Source organism: Macrobrachium rosenbergii, chromosome 26 (genome assembly GCF_040412425.1).
Source record: "Macrobrachium rosenbergii isolate ZJJX-2024 chromosome 26, ASM4041242v1, whole genome shotgun sequence".
Lineage (NCBI taxonomy): Eukaryota > Metazoa > Arthropoda > Malacostraca > Decapoda > Palaemonidae > Macrobrachium > Macrobrachium rosenbergii.
In genome coordinates this window covers 3,464,460-3,481,945 of record NC_089766.1, presented here as the reverse complement: position 1 = coordinate 3,481,945, position 17,486 = coordinate 3,464,460, and the positions used below count along the sequence as shown (strand labels likewise).

At 35.4% G+C, this 17,486-nt stretch overlaps 2 protein-coding genes across 8 annotated transcripts in view; one reads left to right on the top strand and one right to left on the bottom strand.

Annotated features, from left to right (window-relative positions):
- The window catches only part of LOC136852930 (uncharacterized), a 43,150-nt gene extending 35,876 nt beyond the window's left edge, over window positions 1–7,274 (top strand). For all 7 annotated transcript variants that reach the window (XM_067127909.1, XM_067127913.1, XM_067127908.1 and 4 more), the window contains 5 exons: window positions 729–832; window positions 1,007–1,138; window positions 1,296–1,444; window positions 2,350–2,592; window positions 5,155–7,274. In XM_067127909.1, coding sequence (XP_066984010.1) covers window positions 729–832; window positions 1,007–1,138; window positions 1,296–1,444; window positions 2,350–2,592; window positions 5,155–5,388 — 862 coding nt within the window. In that variant the 3' untranslated portion in view covers window positions 5,389–7,274. The remainder of the gene's footprint in view (window positions 1–728; window positions 833–1,006; window positions 1,139–1,295; window positions 1,445–2,349; window positions 2,593–5,154) is intronic.
- Window positions 7,271–17,102, bottom strand: LOC136852931 (DNA endonuclease RBBP8-like). Its single transcript, XM_067127916.1, is given in 8 exon segments — window positions 7,271–10,397; window positions 10,668–10,824; window positions 11,034–11,337; window positions 11,339–11,471; window positions 11,983–12,131; window positions 12,606–13,841; window positions 14,599–14,751; window positions 16,973–17,102. Coding segments are annotated over 7 exon segments (2,178 nt in total). The 5' UTR covers window positions 14,693–14,751; window positions 16,973–17,102; the 3' UTR covers window positions 7,271–10,292.
- Window positions 17,103–17,486: the final 384 nt, after the last annotated feature.

The following is a 17,486-nucleotide window of genomic DNA, read 5'->3' as shown; positions in this document are numbered from 1 at the left end:
ATTGTTCTTATGTAAAAGGTAAAGGTGATAGATTAGACTCAGAATTCAAGGGGGTATAACATTACTTAGCATCCTGGGAAGCTGTGTGGTAGGAGTTTGATTGAGAAACTTAAGATGGATGAGACTAAGATTGATGGGGGAGAGAAGTGTGGATTTAGACAAGGCAGACTGTAAAGGGAAAAGGGTGTATGTACGATAGGATATATGGACCCAGAATTAATTCTGGGGTAATGTAGATTGTTGAGGATATGTGGTAAAGATAAATTCTTATCAGTAAAAGTTTTTATAATGGAAACAAGGTGTTAGAATATGTAGAGAGTGACACCTTTGGTATAAAAATGAAGCTGGGGCAAGGGTGTATATTATATCCGTGGCTGCTTATAATCTTTTTAAATGGAATGAAACAAGAATTTAGAGAAAGGACAGCAGACGAAGGGGTTGGTTGTTGGACAAGAAACTGGGTCATGCATGGAGGGTGGAATGGCTGCTGTTTGCAGTTATTAGTAGAAACAAGAATCCAGTAAAAATTTGAAACTGAAAGCGAGAGTAGAAAGTTGAGTAAGCTGGCATAAGGTTTATAGTCCAATAAACTAATATATTCTGAGGGTTGTTTTACAAAAAAATTATTTAACTCATAAGAAATTCTAATCCAAACTGAACATTAACAGGTCAGTTGAGATTACTGATCAACTGAAGTCAATTTTACATTCTGTGTACTTTCTTTACAGTGAACACTTCCCGTACTTCAGAACAGCACCCAATGGTTGGAAGAATTCAGTGAGGCATAACTTGAGTCTTAACAAGTGCTTTGAGAAAATAGAAAAGCCTGTTGGTAAGTGGTTGTTCTATCATTACTTTTGTAATTTCCTTCTATTACTCTTCATGTGGCTATTCGTATGTTTAACCAGACCAGATGCTCACAAGGATGTCAGTGGTTTTAAACAAATGAGTATTGCCATAATGAGACCCAGCAAGAACATTAACAGACTTTTATTTGTGTCCACAGTAGCGGGAAGTAACCAGCGGAAGGGATGCCTGTGGGCCCTGAATCCTGCAAAGGCACATAAGATGGACGATGAAGTTCAAAAGTGGAGCAAAAAGGATCTTCAGGGTATTAAAGATGCCATGCAGTATCCAGGTATGTATATATGTATACTTAAATGCTTATTCTCCTTTCACTACGGAAAATGTATAATTATTGTGGAATTATCCTCTACTGTATTTAGTTCGCAACAGTGATTTTGTTGCAGGATGTCTGACCATTTATTTTAAATTTCCCTTCTCAATATTTGCAGAGGTTTTAGATGCCTTGGAAGGAGGAGAAATTAAGTTTGAGTACAGCAATTGTGGTGTGTCATCCTGTAGTGAAGATGAGGATGAAGATGAAGAGGTTGATCCATTGTCAGTTGATGCTTCCTCAAGCTCAACAGTAGGGTCAGTGAAGGTGAGTGAGGATCTGTACACTTCTCTACTGAAGAGGCATCTTCACGTGGTTGCTATAAATACAAATTAAATTGTTTACCTTTGTGAAGGGAAATAATGTAAATTATGTGAACTTTTAAGTCAGGAAAGAACATTTTTATTGCTTTCAGATATGTCACATACAGTGTTGGCAGTAGAGTATGTATAGTATATGAAATACTTTAACTTATTGTGTTATAAATAGTTGTAGAGGGAATGTAATGATACATGAGGTAGCATGTCTTTTACTAACTCTTTTTATTGTCTGGAAAGCTTTTACTAATTCACACCAGACTTACACATACACAATTAGAGGAAATCATTGTCGTTGCTTTTACCAGATTCCCTTTAAAGGGTTTGATGTGAAAGATGTTCTCAAGCCATTTGTGTCTTCTGTCTGCATTCATAGGTCTTGAAATTCTGCTGTAAAGAATGGAAAGCCTTACTTTTTTAATTTTCTAAAATAAATCTGAAGACATTTCACAACTTGGAATGAACTAAATACTGATATTTTCTGCACTGAAGAGGAGAGATGTAACTTCTCAAAACTCTGTAAAATATACATTTCCTGTGTAGTTTATATTGTTCATTTACCAAGCAACAGATTTCTTGTTTAACTGCCATACATTTTTAAGTGCACTATTATACACCAAGACTTGACAAGTTCAGCATATATAATATTATCTTGGTAAAAACATTTTCCTATTATTACACGAAGTTTTTTTATGCTTGGTTCAGTCATGAGCTATTAATCAAGATGTATAACAATTAATATGTTTAACTGTAAGGAGAAAGGAATTGCAGTGTTGGGTGAAAATATTATGCACTGTACAATTAAATATACTTGGTAGACAGTATGAATTAATGTTTGATAAATGTCCTTCACAGGTAAACTCATTGACATCTACAGTTGTTCCCAACCAGAGAGTTCAAACTTCAGTGAACCATGTCAGACACACTGTACAAAATGTCCGCACCTCGTTACCATCTAATTTAACGCACACAACCCAAAGTCAAGCCAACATACGGCCAGCATTCACCACTCAGTCTATCAAGCGAAGCCAAGTAACCTCATCGGACGAAACTGAATTAATCTTGCCAGACTCCACAATGACTGAAATCAACTTACAGGTCGGTAAAATTTAATATTGCAGTTATTTACTTAAAAGTTCTGTACTGTATAGTGGACTTTGCTCGTGATTGACAAGACTGCTTTGCTAACTGCTAACACATCTAAAGTAGTCTGAAGTTTAACTTGCGTCTCCACGTAATTTATTCTTTGGTGGTCTTCAGGTCATGATGATGAATGCAAGGAAGCAATAGTGATGAAACGGAAAACTGAGCTGTTGTGCCCAAATTTTTAGTACTTAAAAAGATTAAAATTATTTTATGAGACATTTGTGATTTTACTGTTGTAGAAATGTACAGATGAAGTATTTTAATTGCAATGTACAGATGAAGTATTTTAATTGTATAAAATTTTATATTATTATTTTTTTAATCCATTGGTTATGTAGTACTATCAGATTAAATACAGCCATTATGGCAATATTAATTGTGAGCATTCTTTTGCCCTACCAAAGAATATTTATTTCATACTGACAAATTATATCACATTAGTCTATGATGCTGCTTACTTTTTTGGGGGTAACCATGTGCCCTACCCTGTACACATAAGGTGGTCCCTTGGGTACCTTGCAATATCCTTCTGCCAACATTGATTTTTAACTTCATCTGTGATTAAGATATCTTCCCACTTACCTGTTTTAGCATCACAGGTCATGAGTGGTTCAGTAATGTTTCCATAAGGAAACTGAACCTTTTCTGTTATGAACTGTTTAGATGCTCTTCCATTTAACGAGTTTACCCAGAAAGCATTGCATGAAAATTGATGGTTAGCTCGTAAACTGTGATTATTATAAGGTTTAATGAGGCTAGTCACATTTCTTGAGAAATGAGGTTTACCCAGTGAATCTGCTTTGCAGTCATGAGGCAAACATGGAGTAAGGTAAAGTTAAAGTTATACATCTAAATAAGAACAAACTACAGCAAAGGGTTTTGATGAAAACTTGAAAGGGAATGAAATACAGTAATGGTGCTGGGGAGGCTGAAGCACTGCAGATGTCTATTAGACATAGTTACAGTATTTTAATTGCAGCATGAATTGCAGAATTTTACCCTGCATTGTTTGTGGAATAATGATTAGGACATAATTTTTTTCATGAAACGTCCCCTCAAATTGCTATGAATACACAATTTCATCATCCAGAAAAAAAGTTTTCAAAATTCAAAGAAAATTTCTTAAAGGTTAAGAGACACCTCCAGGGAGACCTTTGTCACAAAAGCGGTGATTAAATTTGGTTATCAAATTGTACAATACACTAATGATAAGGAGTTTGGGGTCTTTATCCTGGAACATTTGAAAGAAAGCTGAGTAATCATTTAAAGTAAATTTAAACACATGGAATGGAAAATAAAAAGCCATTTGGGAACTGAAGCTGTCAAAATGTGGACTCCTGACAAGTAAAAAATATGTACAGTAAATGCAACTGTGTTCTTGATCAGTATACTAATTTTGTGACTTTTTCTATGGTGTAAAAATTAAACATAATACAGCTCTCCCTTAATTGTACTATTACACAAATTAGGGTAAATATTTGATAAAACTAAAGATAAATATCAGCAGTCTGGTGTGTTTTCAATAAGCAGCACTAACTAAGCTGTAATTGTCATTGGGCAAGAGAATTCTGAAAGGTTTATTCTAGTAACTCTCCTAAAAAAAAAAATTATTTTTGCATGACATGAAAGAAAGAAACCTTTATTGCTTAAAACTGCTAAAAGATTGTAAAGTTTGTAAATGACGATTGAAATTTGGAATGGTGATCTGAAATTGAGTCTCAGGCCAACCTAAATTTTTAAAACTGTAATGCTAATGCCCTGGTCCTGGGAATCTAACCATGCTGTTAACTGAGCAAAAAAGGTTATTTCCAACGTATCAGGTGAACTTGTCTTTGTAATAAGCCATCATGTGGGCTTTATTTATTTTTTTGTATTCATGTTTTATCATCTTCCAACAGATGGCACTAGTATATAATTATATAGTAGATGACAAGAGTTGCATGTGAGAGTAACAGATATTTATTCAGGTATCAAATCCTAAAAATGCACAGTCCCTGGCTTTTAAGACTCAGTAATACCAAATTGACTTATGCTGATTATTTTGAATCTTATTAGTTTCCATTGAAACGTAAGATTGTTTTTATGTTCATTGTAAAGAAGTGAATAGTTGAGGCAATATGCTGATCATTTTAAATATTATGTTCCACAGGCAGTTGTTATTTTTCCATAAATACAGTGACAGCTCAGTAGGCTTCATGACATGCACCTGGCCTATTTCTGAGAGTAAAATTTTGTTTAGGCCTATAGTCATTAGCTGAAATTTTATTCCTCTATTGTGTAACACTACCATGTAACTGCCAGTTAGGGGAATTAGAAAGCCTATTTTCATCATTCTTCATACAAGATCACACACACACATGCAGCTTCAGTTCTTCTGCCGTGACTGGCCTCTTTGGAAGGCAAACTACTAGATTGTTATGCAAATTATGTCCATTTTTGGTTGAACTACTTAAATTTAGACATGATATTGCTCTTCCTTGCAAGAATAATTTTTATCTTAATGGTTTATTTCAGACAAATGGCTCCGTTGTTGATGACCTTGGTAATGAAATAAAAGTTGAAGAGGAGCCCTCTTCAATTACAAGTTCGTCCCCCCGTGGTCTGGTGGTACGCAAACTACCAGGCATAACACCCCTCAGGTCTGCTACTGTTCGCGCAAACTACGTCTACACTCCAACAATTTCTTCACCCCATCAGCAGCATCATACACTAAATAGACTGGTCCTCACCAATGGGAAATTATCATAGTTTGTTTCTCCAAAACAATCTCTTCATTTTTAATGTTCATGTTCAGTAATTTTTTGAATTACTTTTCTTTCATCCAAAAAAAGCAAAAACGATAAAAAATACCAAAAAAAGAAAAAAATGTGACAAATATTTGTGTGATGCTGAGTGATGCGATTAAGTAGAATTTGTGTCTGAACACAAGGCCAAGAGAGAGAGTAAGGATGGATAATCATTGTACATTTGAGTCGGTGATCAGTATATATTTGATGTTTGTGTATACTTATTGTGAGTGGAGAGTACTTGTGTGTTTGGGGAGGGGATTGGAAAAGGTGGCTGACCTGATGCGCATATTTTTCATTTATTTTATGTACATGAACGATTGCAAAGTCAGATATTTTCTTATTTTGAATGTGTGTCATCGGGCAGTGTTCTGATTCTAGCCCGGCCTCTATGTATAGTACATTTCATGAGAATTGGTAAAAATAGCTGTGTCAATTGGAGGAATGCTCCTACCTGGACGGTGCTTTGTTAGTTCACTTTCTAATATTGCATTTCTAATTTTTTTCTTCTAATAGAAAAGTATTTAATGTCCTTTTATAAATTAATTAGTTACTTCCTCATAGTGCAAATTGTGACCTAGTATTCCATATTGTCTGTACCTTCACTTTGAAGTTGATGTATATAAATTGTGATAATAATAACCATAGGTTGTAAGCAGGAGGCAGGTATTGTCCTTCTAGTGAGGTTTAATAATAATTAAAACAAAAAAAAGGGTGCGACATGTCATTATGGCAAGCCTCAGCTGATGAAAGCTTCGTTGTTATGGGACAGGTATCCAAACAAGGTCAGTCTCACAACAGAAAACATTGTCTGAGTCCTGTGATAATTTAAATAACTGAGACCAGGCAAACTCAAGTACCTGAGAGAGTGTAATACTATGATAGCAGGAGTCGAGGTCTTGTGTGTCCACACGTTTTACTTAGGTTGGCAGATTTATAATGTGTAGAACAGGTTATTTAATTTTATTTTACTTAAATAAGGATGACCAGAAGTATGTTGGTCTTGTGCTAAGTACTCCGTTAAAACTTCATTCTCTTTTCTTCAAACTGTTATTTTACCTGTACATTTTTTACTCTGTGGCCACAGAAGATCAGCTCCTTGTCTGCTCTGAAAGTTCCCTCCCTAAAGAGATAATAATAAGGGAGCCAAGTTCAGTAGGTAAGTCTCTTCTTTTCAAACTGCTATATTCAGGGACTGCAGTGGTTGGTATCAGCTCTCACTATGATGCATATTTAGTGAAGAATTCTTGGTATGAATCATTGTTTTTATTTCTTTATTCTCAGTGCTTTAACTTCGTCAAGTACTGTGTGCAATGGTATATGATAGGGATTTCTTCAGTATTAACTATTGTTTACAGTCTTTGATGTTGTTAACTTTTTTTTTTTTTTTTTTTTACCTTTTTTTGCTTATTACATACGTGACTTATTTCTTACTCGAGTCCTGGATATCTATGCAGACTCAAAACCCTTCATGAACTACTAGTCGTTTGTTTTTTCCTTGTCATTCTTGGATGTACAAGATGTAAATTGTAAGAACTGAAGATTGGATCTCCATTACTGAGTAATACGCATTAAATTGTAACCTAGAAGTATTCATTAGAAATGCTATAACAGGAAATTTCTTCCTAAATATAAGCAGTGCAAAGTTAGCTTTTTTATACTTTTGTATGTTGAACTTTGTACATAAAACTTCATTATTTTCATTTCTGCTACTAATCGTACTCTCTTATTAAGAGTACACAGAGTTGAACCAGCAGAAACACTGGCCTGGAAAATATCTTGGCTGTAAATATTGTATTATTCATAGATTTTTTTGTATGAATATGTAATTAAAAACAAAAATACGAATGTGCTTTTAATTTGAGCCTTTTCTCCATTTTATTTTATCAAATTTAATACTGTTTAACCTGCAGTGTGTGTATGACTGGGTTGCATTCCGGCACACCCAGGTTGAGGGAATGGTCAAGGCCTGCTATAAGCTAATACAATGAAACTGCAATCATGAGCAAGGCCCCTAAAGTAAACTATCAAAACCTGGTTGCTAAGGTCAAGCAACCTCTAAATGACATCACAGGGCAAGAACTAACAAGCCTTTGTGAGATACCTATGATAATACAGTACATACATAAGAGTGATTATAGTTTAAATGTTATAGCTCTTGCTGAAGGCCAAAACTGAGAAGAAACTTAACTGAAGCTAGTATATACATTTTGCCTAATAAAAGTAGCCAGTACTATTAAGTTATTAAGCTTGGACTTGCTTGTGCGTTTCCTATTTTATAACAAAAGTACTAAATCTGTCACACTCAGGTTCTCAACTCGGCTTGCAAAACCAGATTGTACTGCAATTAGAAAATTTGGAACTAACCTTAACAAAATTGCTGGATTGAGAGGAAGACACGAGAGGTTTATCTAAACAGCTGCCTCTTAATTTCCTTGTCAGTATCCTGTACCTTGCTGTCACCATCTTACCACAATGGCTGAATGGTTGCTAGTACTGTAATCTCAGACATGAAGTTCCTAGGTATGATTCCAAATATGACAATAATTAAGTCTATGACAACTCCTGGCAGAAAAAGGAGAAATTTGTGAACAAAACATGAAAATTAAATAACCTAGACATCAAAGGTGTGAACTGAAAACATCCAGATAATTTTGTGGAAAACTGACAAAAATATCTTTTACATAAGATACAATGAAACAAAGCAAAATTATAAAACAATTATAAGGACAGGAGATGATCTGCAAATACAAGATTAGAAAAATACAATAGTATATTATAATGCATTATTTGGATCACGAGTAAAATGGGCAGTCTATGAATCTTACAAAACATATGGACCTGAACTTATGACAGTCATGGCTTGAGGACTTAATTGAACCAACTTCACCATCACAGTCACAAAACTTCTGTCCTGATTTTTATACACTGTACAGAGTGGATAGCAAATGAACATTTACAATGCAGGAACAGTAATGGAACACATTTGTGTCTTATGGCTAGTATCAGATGATGACGATAATTCTATGCAAAGTAGTGCATAGACGTAAATACATCATAGAAATCATCTAAAGAGTCAAATACAGATATAAATGTGTTCGCAACTACACCAACTAAACGAAAGTGGTAATTAAATAAACAAGAATCAGTTCTTTATGAACAAATTTATAAAACTGAGGTCACAGACCTCTCATACACACAGCAAGATATCTAATATTTACAGAACTGATCTAACTATGTAAAATATTGACTAGTCAGAGATGATATAAAATCTCAATCCTTAAAGTTTAATTCATTTATTAAAAGTTCTTTATCATAATCTAAATCATGAAGAAAGACTGAGGGTCATCACAGACCACAATATGGGCACTACATGATTGACAGGTTTGTCGTAAACAAATGATTAAATCACACCCACAACTTGTACATTTATCAAACCTATTACAAATGTCATGTCATTTAAAACCATTACAGGGAGTTTTCTGACAAAAATCTTACACACCAAACATCAACAAAAACATTTTTCAAATTACAATATACAAAAATTGCCTCGTTACAGTTGAATATTTACACATAAAAGAAAAATAATAATGTAGAGAGCTCTACAATGGAAACGAAAGCTACAGGCAAAAGAACCTTGCCTAAACCTGTCATCTTGTCACCCTCCTTAAAAGACGTGAGACTGTTCAGAGTTTATGCTGAATTACCAAGATGAAATGGAATGGCTGGCCATCGTGTTGAGCAAAATTTGTTCTGAACCCGAGAACAAAACTGCTAACCAATCATCTCTTCATCACTTAAAGAGCTTTGAATGACCTTCTTGGTTCCAATGCCCGGACTTTGGCCAAGATGTCGAGCACTGGACAAGCAACTACCAATAACAAGCCAAACACCAATGGCAAATACATCACCATGACTGTGAGGCCACCGCCATGGAACTAACAACCGCAAACCAAAAACTGATGCTCAAAACCTGCTCAGGCCTTGGGAGTCTACTGTAAGCAGCAGTGGGTGGACATGATGCCTACAACAGTGGTTGAGCGAGTACTTACCACCAGTTATTTACATCCAAGCTGAAAACACAACTGCGACTGTGCATTCTTGATAACAGTTGATACAATGCACAAATAAATCTAGGTAGTAAAATCTGGCTCCAGATCTGGAACTCTGCAGCATGAAACTTTAACTGCTACTTTGACAGCAGCACCAACTAACAGGAAGTTATAAAACACACTTGCAATAACACCCTGTTTATATCATCTCAGCACCAAAAGTAATCAAACAAAAATCTCTGAAAGTTCTTTCACTCATCCACTGTATTCTTACGATTAAAATATTAAAAATATCTTTTACCACTCATTTATGCTTTGTACATTAGCGTCCTTATTTTCTACAACAACACTATAATCCAACATTAACATTTTGTACATTAAGTCCTTATCTAAAGTATATACTGTTCTCATATTCTAATAAACTTTATAAAAATTAAAACAGACATTACAAAAGAATATTTTCATTTATTCATTAGCCCTTAACTGGTTTTTTAATCTTAAATATCATAAAGGAGTTTAATGAAACTGTCATATCACATCTTCCGAGTTTCTTATGGCTTGTAAGAAAGACTCATTATCAAATGCGAACTGAAAATTGGAGCAAGTTATAAAGGTAGGACCAGGACCATCATATGGGAAAAGACCTAAGGGAATGAATAAAGAGTAACAGGTAGAAGGCAGCAATGCACCTCGGGCTGAGAGGCTGCTATTCAGTACCTTTGGCACTGCACTGTCTACCATGTGCCAAGCAGGTGGTACCCCTCCACAAGTCCTTAACTCTGGTAAACTGCCATATTATCATCCATGGTTAAATTTACGACTGAGTCTTGTCTACCCATTCTGGGTTCCAAAATCCTTCTGGAGTGTTTGTGACTGGATTGTGTTTACTACGATGTCGAGAACACTTGTTCATTAGCATCTGTGGAGAGGAAATAAAAAACAATCACTATTATTCCAGTACAGTACTTGGAAAGTTAGTATATATAAACAATATATAAGATAAAAGCATGCACTCACAAGAATATGGAAGAGATGACCTGAGAAAAAAATTTGCTTTTCACATACTGTACGTAGAAATTCAACATACAGTACTAAGCTGTCAAAGAAGAAAATACTAAACTATCAAAGACGACCCAGTTGCAAAAACCCTCCCCAACATATATAGATCATTATGGAAACCATACCGTACCTTTTTCTTAACTGGATCCAGATCTTCATCTTCATAGAAGTTTTTACATTCCCGGCAACTCCAACCTTCAAGCTGCCTCCGTTCTACCTTCTTTCGTACGACCGGTCCCTGGTATGCATAACCAGGTTCAATGTCTTGATTAGGGGGCACATCAAAGCTGAAACAAAGAATAAGTACACTACGCAGTCCTCATTACTCAATACTTTCACAAAAATGAAACTTCTAAGCTCTTACTAGTATTACCAAAAGTATTTATATCTAAGTGAATACTGTAAATGTCAGAACTAGTCTTGAGGCAGAGAATGCAGATTAAATGTACTAAAAACAGAATAAAAACATATAATTAAGGTCAAGGCTCCTAATTACCTGTCGAGGAACACTCGTGAGGGCTTTTTCCTCTTCGCACTCTTTGGGGATTCATCTGTCGAGTACGCTCTACTCCGCTTGGCATTCTTGTTAGGGTCTGATGTTGCTGCTTCTTTTGATGTTATGTGTTCACTAAAGGCTTTCATGAGTTTTTTCTTAGGGGACGGTGCCTTTACCTTGCTATTCATATTATCCTGTGCTGGACTTTCATTTACCTGATCCAGAAGGTCATCCAATCCAACCACTTCCTTACCCTTGCTTGCTTCTTGCTCTCCTTCCCTTCCTTTCTTTAAGGGACTCAATTTACTGGGACTTCTGTCTCAGCCGTTTCAAAGGGCTCTTCTTAGGTGACTTCTTAAGGCCTTTGACAGGTGAACTATGGCCTGATTCTTTCAGCTTGAGTGATAATTTTTTTGGTGATTTCAATTTAGGTTTCTTCTGAAAGGACAGGAAGGTAAAATTATCATTCAGCAAGATTTAGTGTTGCATATGTACACAATATTTTGTATTAATTATTCATGGTGACTTGTTAGTAACACCTGCATAGAACTATTCCCCAAAACAAAAAATTAATGATTGTGAAATTTAACAATTACACACACTCCATATATTTCCTGTAAAAACCAATCAGAACTAATACCAAAATGCATAGGAGTTCATATTTCTTCTGAATAATTTTTTAAAGGATCAACCAAAGACTCCATACAGATTGTGGAACAACTTCAAAACAAAACTTGAGTAAAGGGGGTTCAAAGTTGATTGGATTAACCTATAAAAAGAGCATCCCAAAACTGCATAAACTGTTAAACCACAAAATCAAAAACCTACATGAAGGGGGTGCAGATTTCAAAGTCAATTTGACTAATGTAAAACTTCCTACATATTGTTAAGCAAAAACTTAGGTCCCGAGGAGAATACATAACACGCAAACAAACTGACCAAAACCTACCTCCTTCACATCATTCTTAGCTTTTTCAGGGGAAGCATCAGACTGGAACTCCCTCTCCTGTCTCAATAAATCTTCCCGTTCCTTGGTCTTCAATGAAGCCTCACAGGCTGCCTTTAGCTCATCATCAAAAGACATTTTTGGGACACCTCCTACAAGGGTCAAAGAGAAATGGGCTTGACATTCCCACAACATATTATTAACTGAGAATTCTGAAAGCCCCACATAATTGAATAACAACTCGGTATGACAGGTTTGTATGAAATAATTAGCTTTTGCTTCTAAGAAATTGTTTCTATACTGCATGGGTAGTAGGACACCTTAATTTTTTTTTACTAATTTACGGGACTTGTGGCTCATTAACTACATACGAACAAGTAAAAGTTTTAAAAAAATTAAAACTGCAAAACCAGGCAGCAAATACCTTTATTTTGGACACAGAAAAATGCACTTGATATATCATCAGGGGTTCAAGATCACTGAACATGGAGTTGTGTCCATTGCCTAACCTCCTAAACAGGTAGAATGGTAACCAAATGGACAATTCATTCTATACTCCAAGAGACTCTCAATGGACTCATAGACTAAATCTGAAAAAAGAAAAATTAATACACGGAATAACCTACCTGACAACTTCACAACATCAGTCTTGGGCACGAGAGACATCTCAAATATTCTAGCTTGTTTGTACTTCTTTTTTTTATTAGGATCTGGTGGTTCTACATTAATTTCATATAATCTCCCTTTATTTGTGGTACTGTCCGTCTGGTGTCTTCTTAAAGTGCGTGAGTTTTCCTTAGCTTTACCGTCAGGTACAGCTGATAACAATCTTTTGATTGACCTTGTACTTCCCGCTGGCTTGACCTTATCTGGAGTTTTGAAACTAGGGGAGGGCAGTGGAAGCACCATGTTATTTCCTTTGTCTTTCATGCTGGGTAACAACGAAGGCGACGTAAAGCTGACGTCGCTTAACGGAGGGGAAAGGCTATGAGTGAATTTCAAAGGGGAGTATCTGGGGGTGGAAGCAGCCTGACAAACTAAATTTTCCGACTTCAAATCTTCCGTATTAATTTGAAGTGTAGAGCAAATCTGTGAAGTTTTTACCTCTTTGGGAATATTGGCATCTACTTGCTGCAGAGGTTCCTTAGGAGGGCTGTCAAAATTTGGTGGTGTTGGCTTGCTGATGTTTAGGGGCTTCCTAGAAGCTTTTGGGGTTGTGTTACCTTGTTTCCCAAGAACAGGACTCAGCTGTGTCTTTAGCTCACTTTCATTAAACAAACTTTTTTCAGGACTTTTACATTCACTTGATTCATTACTGCTCCTGATATGATCAATGTCCTGACTGAAAATGGTCTGTGATTCAAAGAAATCAGTGTTTCCATACACTGCTGTTTCCGGCACAAAAACAGTCTGAGTGGCCAATGCTTTTCTCACCCCTACGTTAACATGCAATTCATGCTCATCCAAAGATAAAGTTTCAGGTACCAGTATATCATCTCCCACATCTGTTTCCACCTTTAGTTTCTTCTTCAACCTTCTAGGGGACGACTTTGACAAGCACCTGTAGTTTGGGTCTCGTTTCTTCTGAGCCTTTGGAACAGGTTTACTGGGAACCGTTTCTCCTGAAGATAAAGAACTTTCCTGTTTTCTTGGTGAATCTTGACTTTCCACTTCCTTCTTTACGTCGAGCATTACAGTTTCTTGTGACTCATCAAGAGATTCTGATGACGTAGTTTTTTCTTCATCAATAACAGCATCGTCTAGATTATCCTTGAACACCTGCTTTTTGCAACTCTGACAGACTCTGATCTCTTTTTGTTTGGATGCAAACTCAATGGCTTCATCTCGTTCTTTCTTTATATCTGGAAAAGGAACCTCGGTTTATAATGCAATGCCATAATATATAAACACTGCTGTAGTAATGAGAAAGCCAGCAGCATTCAAAATATTAGAACAATGCACTGTGAACAGGAGTTTCCCCGTAAGTATAAAACACATTCTTACTCATTTTGAAGCATATTAAAAATAAAAATTAAAATGTCATATTTGATCTAATGAGACAAATAACCCAAAGTTTACTAAAGCAAAGCCTCATAAAAAAATAGCACATGCTAACTCCAAAGAAAAAAGCTGGACTAAAGTGAATAATAAAGGGCACTAGCCTTGTCATAATTTTATAAAGCAATGAAATGAAACTGGCTCTGGGCAGTGAATTTTCAAATTACAAACTGAGAAAAGATGTCTCACATAAGATCACCTTTAATGTTTTCATCACTGAAAATGGGTGCAGTTTTAAAGTAGTTACCAAATAGAACATGGACAGCGAATTGGGACTATTCATCCAAAGGCTGGTCTGTCCTTAGCAATATGCTTAAAACAGATAATATTCAGACACCAGACACTAGAACACAGATGATTCACAACACACTGGATGAAGGTCATGAAAAGATGATTCAACAACACTTGAACTGTGAAATCATCTCAGAAATTTGGAACGTAAGCCATCAACCCAGAAACCATGATAGCAGCAAGGCAATTCTCAACTGTATGGATTGCATTTGTGTACAAAGAAATATACTCAGTAAAACTTGTATAAATAATCTAAAGAATTCCACTCACCGCTGACAAGCAGGAAAAGAGTGTGGCACACCATCCTTATGGCCCGTACCTGGGAATCTTCGTGGCTGGACAGGGTCTTACGCTGGCCCTCCATTCTGAAATGAGCTGACCAAAAATCTGCCAAGTCCGCCCTCGTAACCATTATCGACGATGCTCAGGGTGAAAAGAAATCATTTAGATTATAATACAACTTAAAACGTGCTTATTAAAACCATACCTAATACTATAATGTCCATCTTCAGAAACTACTATAAATAACTTTACAAAATTATACAAATGATATATATTTGAGGGTCGACTGACCAATGAACAAAATTTCATTACTCTTTTTATTCATGATTATTAATACAGATCATACTCAGTTGGTAAGAAATGGCACCCTAGAATAGGTTAGTAAGTATCCTGCGATTATCAATACCTATGATTATTTAGCTTCTAAACTTCCCATCTGATACTTGACTATGATACTGGTCTGCAAAATTATTCAGTGTAAAGTAATAATTCAACGCATGGACACGGAAATACAAATAGGTCGTTTTTTTCGCTAATTTAAACAAGTAAAAAAAGTGGTCGTTTTCTGTACATACAGTAAACAAGTAAATTTGGTGGTCTCAGTATTTCTTAGAGCCACGCCCATGAAACTTCAAAGCCCTGGTTTCTAAATCGTTGCCAGAAGCACAATTATGACTAAATTATGACTAACTTATTTTTAAAATAAAATCTAAGGCAAGGCTGCAATTTGGTATGTTTGATGACTGGAAAACTGACCAACAGATCTAGCCTCGGTAGTTTTTGAGACTCGAGGGTGGAGAGAAAAAGTGGAATGTCCAGAAGGCATAAAGTACCAAAATTAAAAGTAAAATGTAATATTTTTCATATTTAAAGCGTTTTAGACCACTTCTTATGGAAACACCCACAATTTTGCCATATTAGCTAAACAGGTATTTTCTAACCTTATAAGTCAAAAATGAAAATCCTGGTGGAAACATTGGTATAAAACCTCATTTTCGAACTAACTCCAGTAAGATATTGTAAATTTGCCAAATTCACATTTCCGATATAAAATTATTTTGACTAGCTTAAATAGCGTACTTTCAACTAATCTGAACCAAATGGTTAGATTTAGAAATAAAACTCAAAACTACTGAGGCATTTTAAATGATTGGGCTGCAATTTGGTATGTTTGATGACTGCCACAGGGGTTGGATGACCAACATAGTAGTTTTGAAATTCCTCGAAACTGCAAGTTTTTTGTTAACCACTTCACTTACCTTAAATAGATGGTAGTACTAAATGTTGAAGAAAGGTATTCACAAAGTTCCATTGTGTGGACCGTGGAAGACAAACTTTTGTAGGCCATCTCAAAATGATTGGATATTTTCAATCGGGTTTCAGCATGGAATAACTAAAACAAAAGACGATTAGGCATTTTTAGGCTATTTCAGCAGAAAAACTGACATGGCAGAAAGACAGCTTGATAACAACAAGGCACAAATTCATCGGCAAATATCTCCGGCCTAAATTTGTATGAATCATGACAAAAATATATGATAGCAAGTAAAAAAATATTAGATATCCTGCCGAAGGGCTACTGGATGTAAACAAACAACTTAGAAAATTTTCGAGGATGCCGATTAGATAATCATTAATATCTCGGATATGGTGAATCTCCTCAAAAAGTGTTCAGAGACAAAGTTTTATTATTTTATATTGTGAAAATTATAGTGTGACCTATTTTCTTATATCTCACCGCGGAGTTGTTCTGGACATTGACCAAAAAGTGTGGACGGACAGACAAACGGCCATCTCTATGATGGTTTTTTTTTTTGGAAAACTAAAACTGACAGGATAGGCTATTTAAACTCTAGGAAAGACAGCTCCAAATTGGGTAGGCCTAAATGAGGGCAAGCCCTGCCTAGGCCTACTTGCCTCGTCTTTGAGCTACACAGGCCTAATTACTTGTGCAATTCAAACTAATTTAGACCTAATTTCTATATCAAAATAACATAAATAACCTGAAAATAGCACCTGCAGATGTTACGATGACCAACTGACCTTCCCATAGGCCTAAAATAAGTAGGCCTATACAATACATGTCTCAACAGGCGATATCTTGCAGTACGCTAATCTTACGTATTTATGACATTCCTACAAACAAATCTTACCTAAACCTTTATCAAAATGGCCACTGATTTCAATTAAATCAGTTAAAATACTAAATTTAGTCGTAAAATAATAATTAACTTTAGCTTATCTAAGCAGACGAATCGAACTATCATAGGCCTATAAGCCAACAAGTTTACGATACGATTTAAACGGTTCCTCTCTTATTACACTTAACAAACTTGTTAATTTAAAGCGTCAGAACACTTACAAAGTTTTCTTATATACAAAAAGTTATATATAAATGGTGCGTTGGTTTAAAAATAATGCACAAGTAGATGAGGCACCGAGGTTTGTCAACAAACGGCTTCCGTCAACTTTAGCGCCAGATAAGGCTCGCGTTCTTCTTCTTCTTCTTCTTTCTTTTAGTTATTATCTTTTTATTATTATTTATAAAATTTATTTCGATGTGTCTTTTACTGAATTATATTTGTCTTGTTTTAATTATATATTTTTTTTGCTAAACTATCACCGTTGAGTCTAAAAATATCTAAAAAAAAATAACCTTTACAAACATGTTCGTACGTAATTTGCATGGTTCTATAGAATATTATATGAAAGTTTTTATATTTTCTCGATATTTTTAATAATTTATCTAAGTTATCGTTCCCTGATTCATTAATTAGAGATATTAATTGTCATAAATCATGAAATGTCAGTTAATTTGGCATCGTTGTTGTAAGCTTTAGATTACACACGCAATTATACAATTATATTATATATAG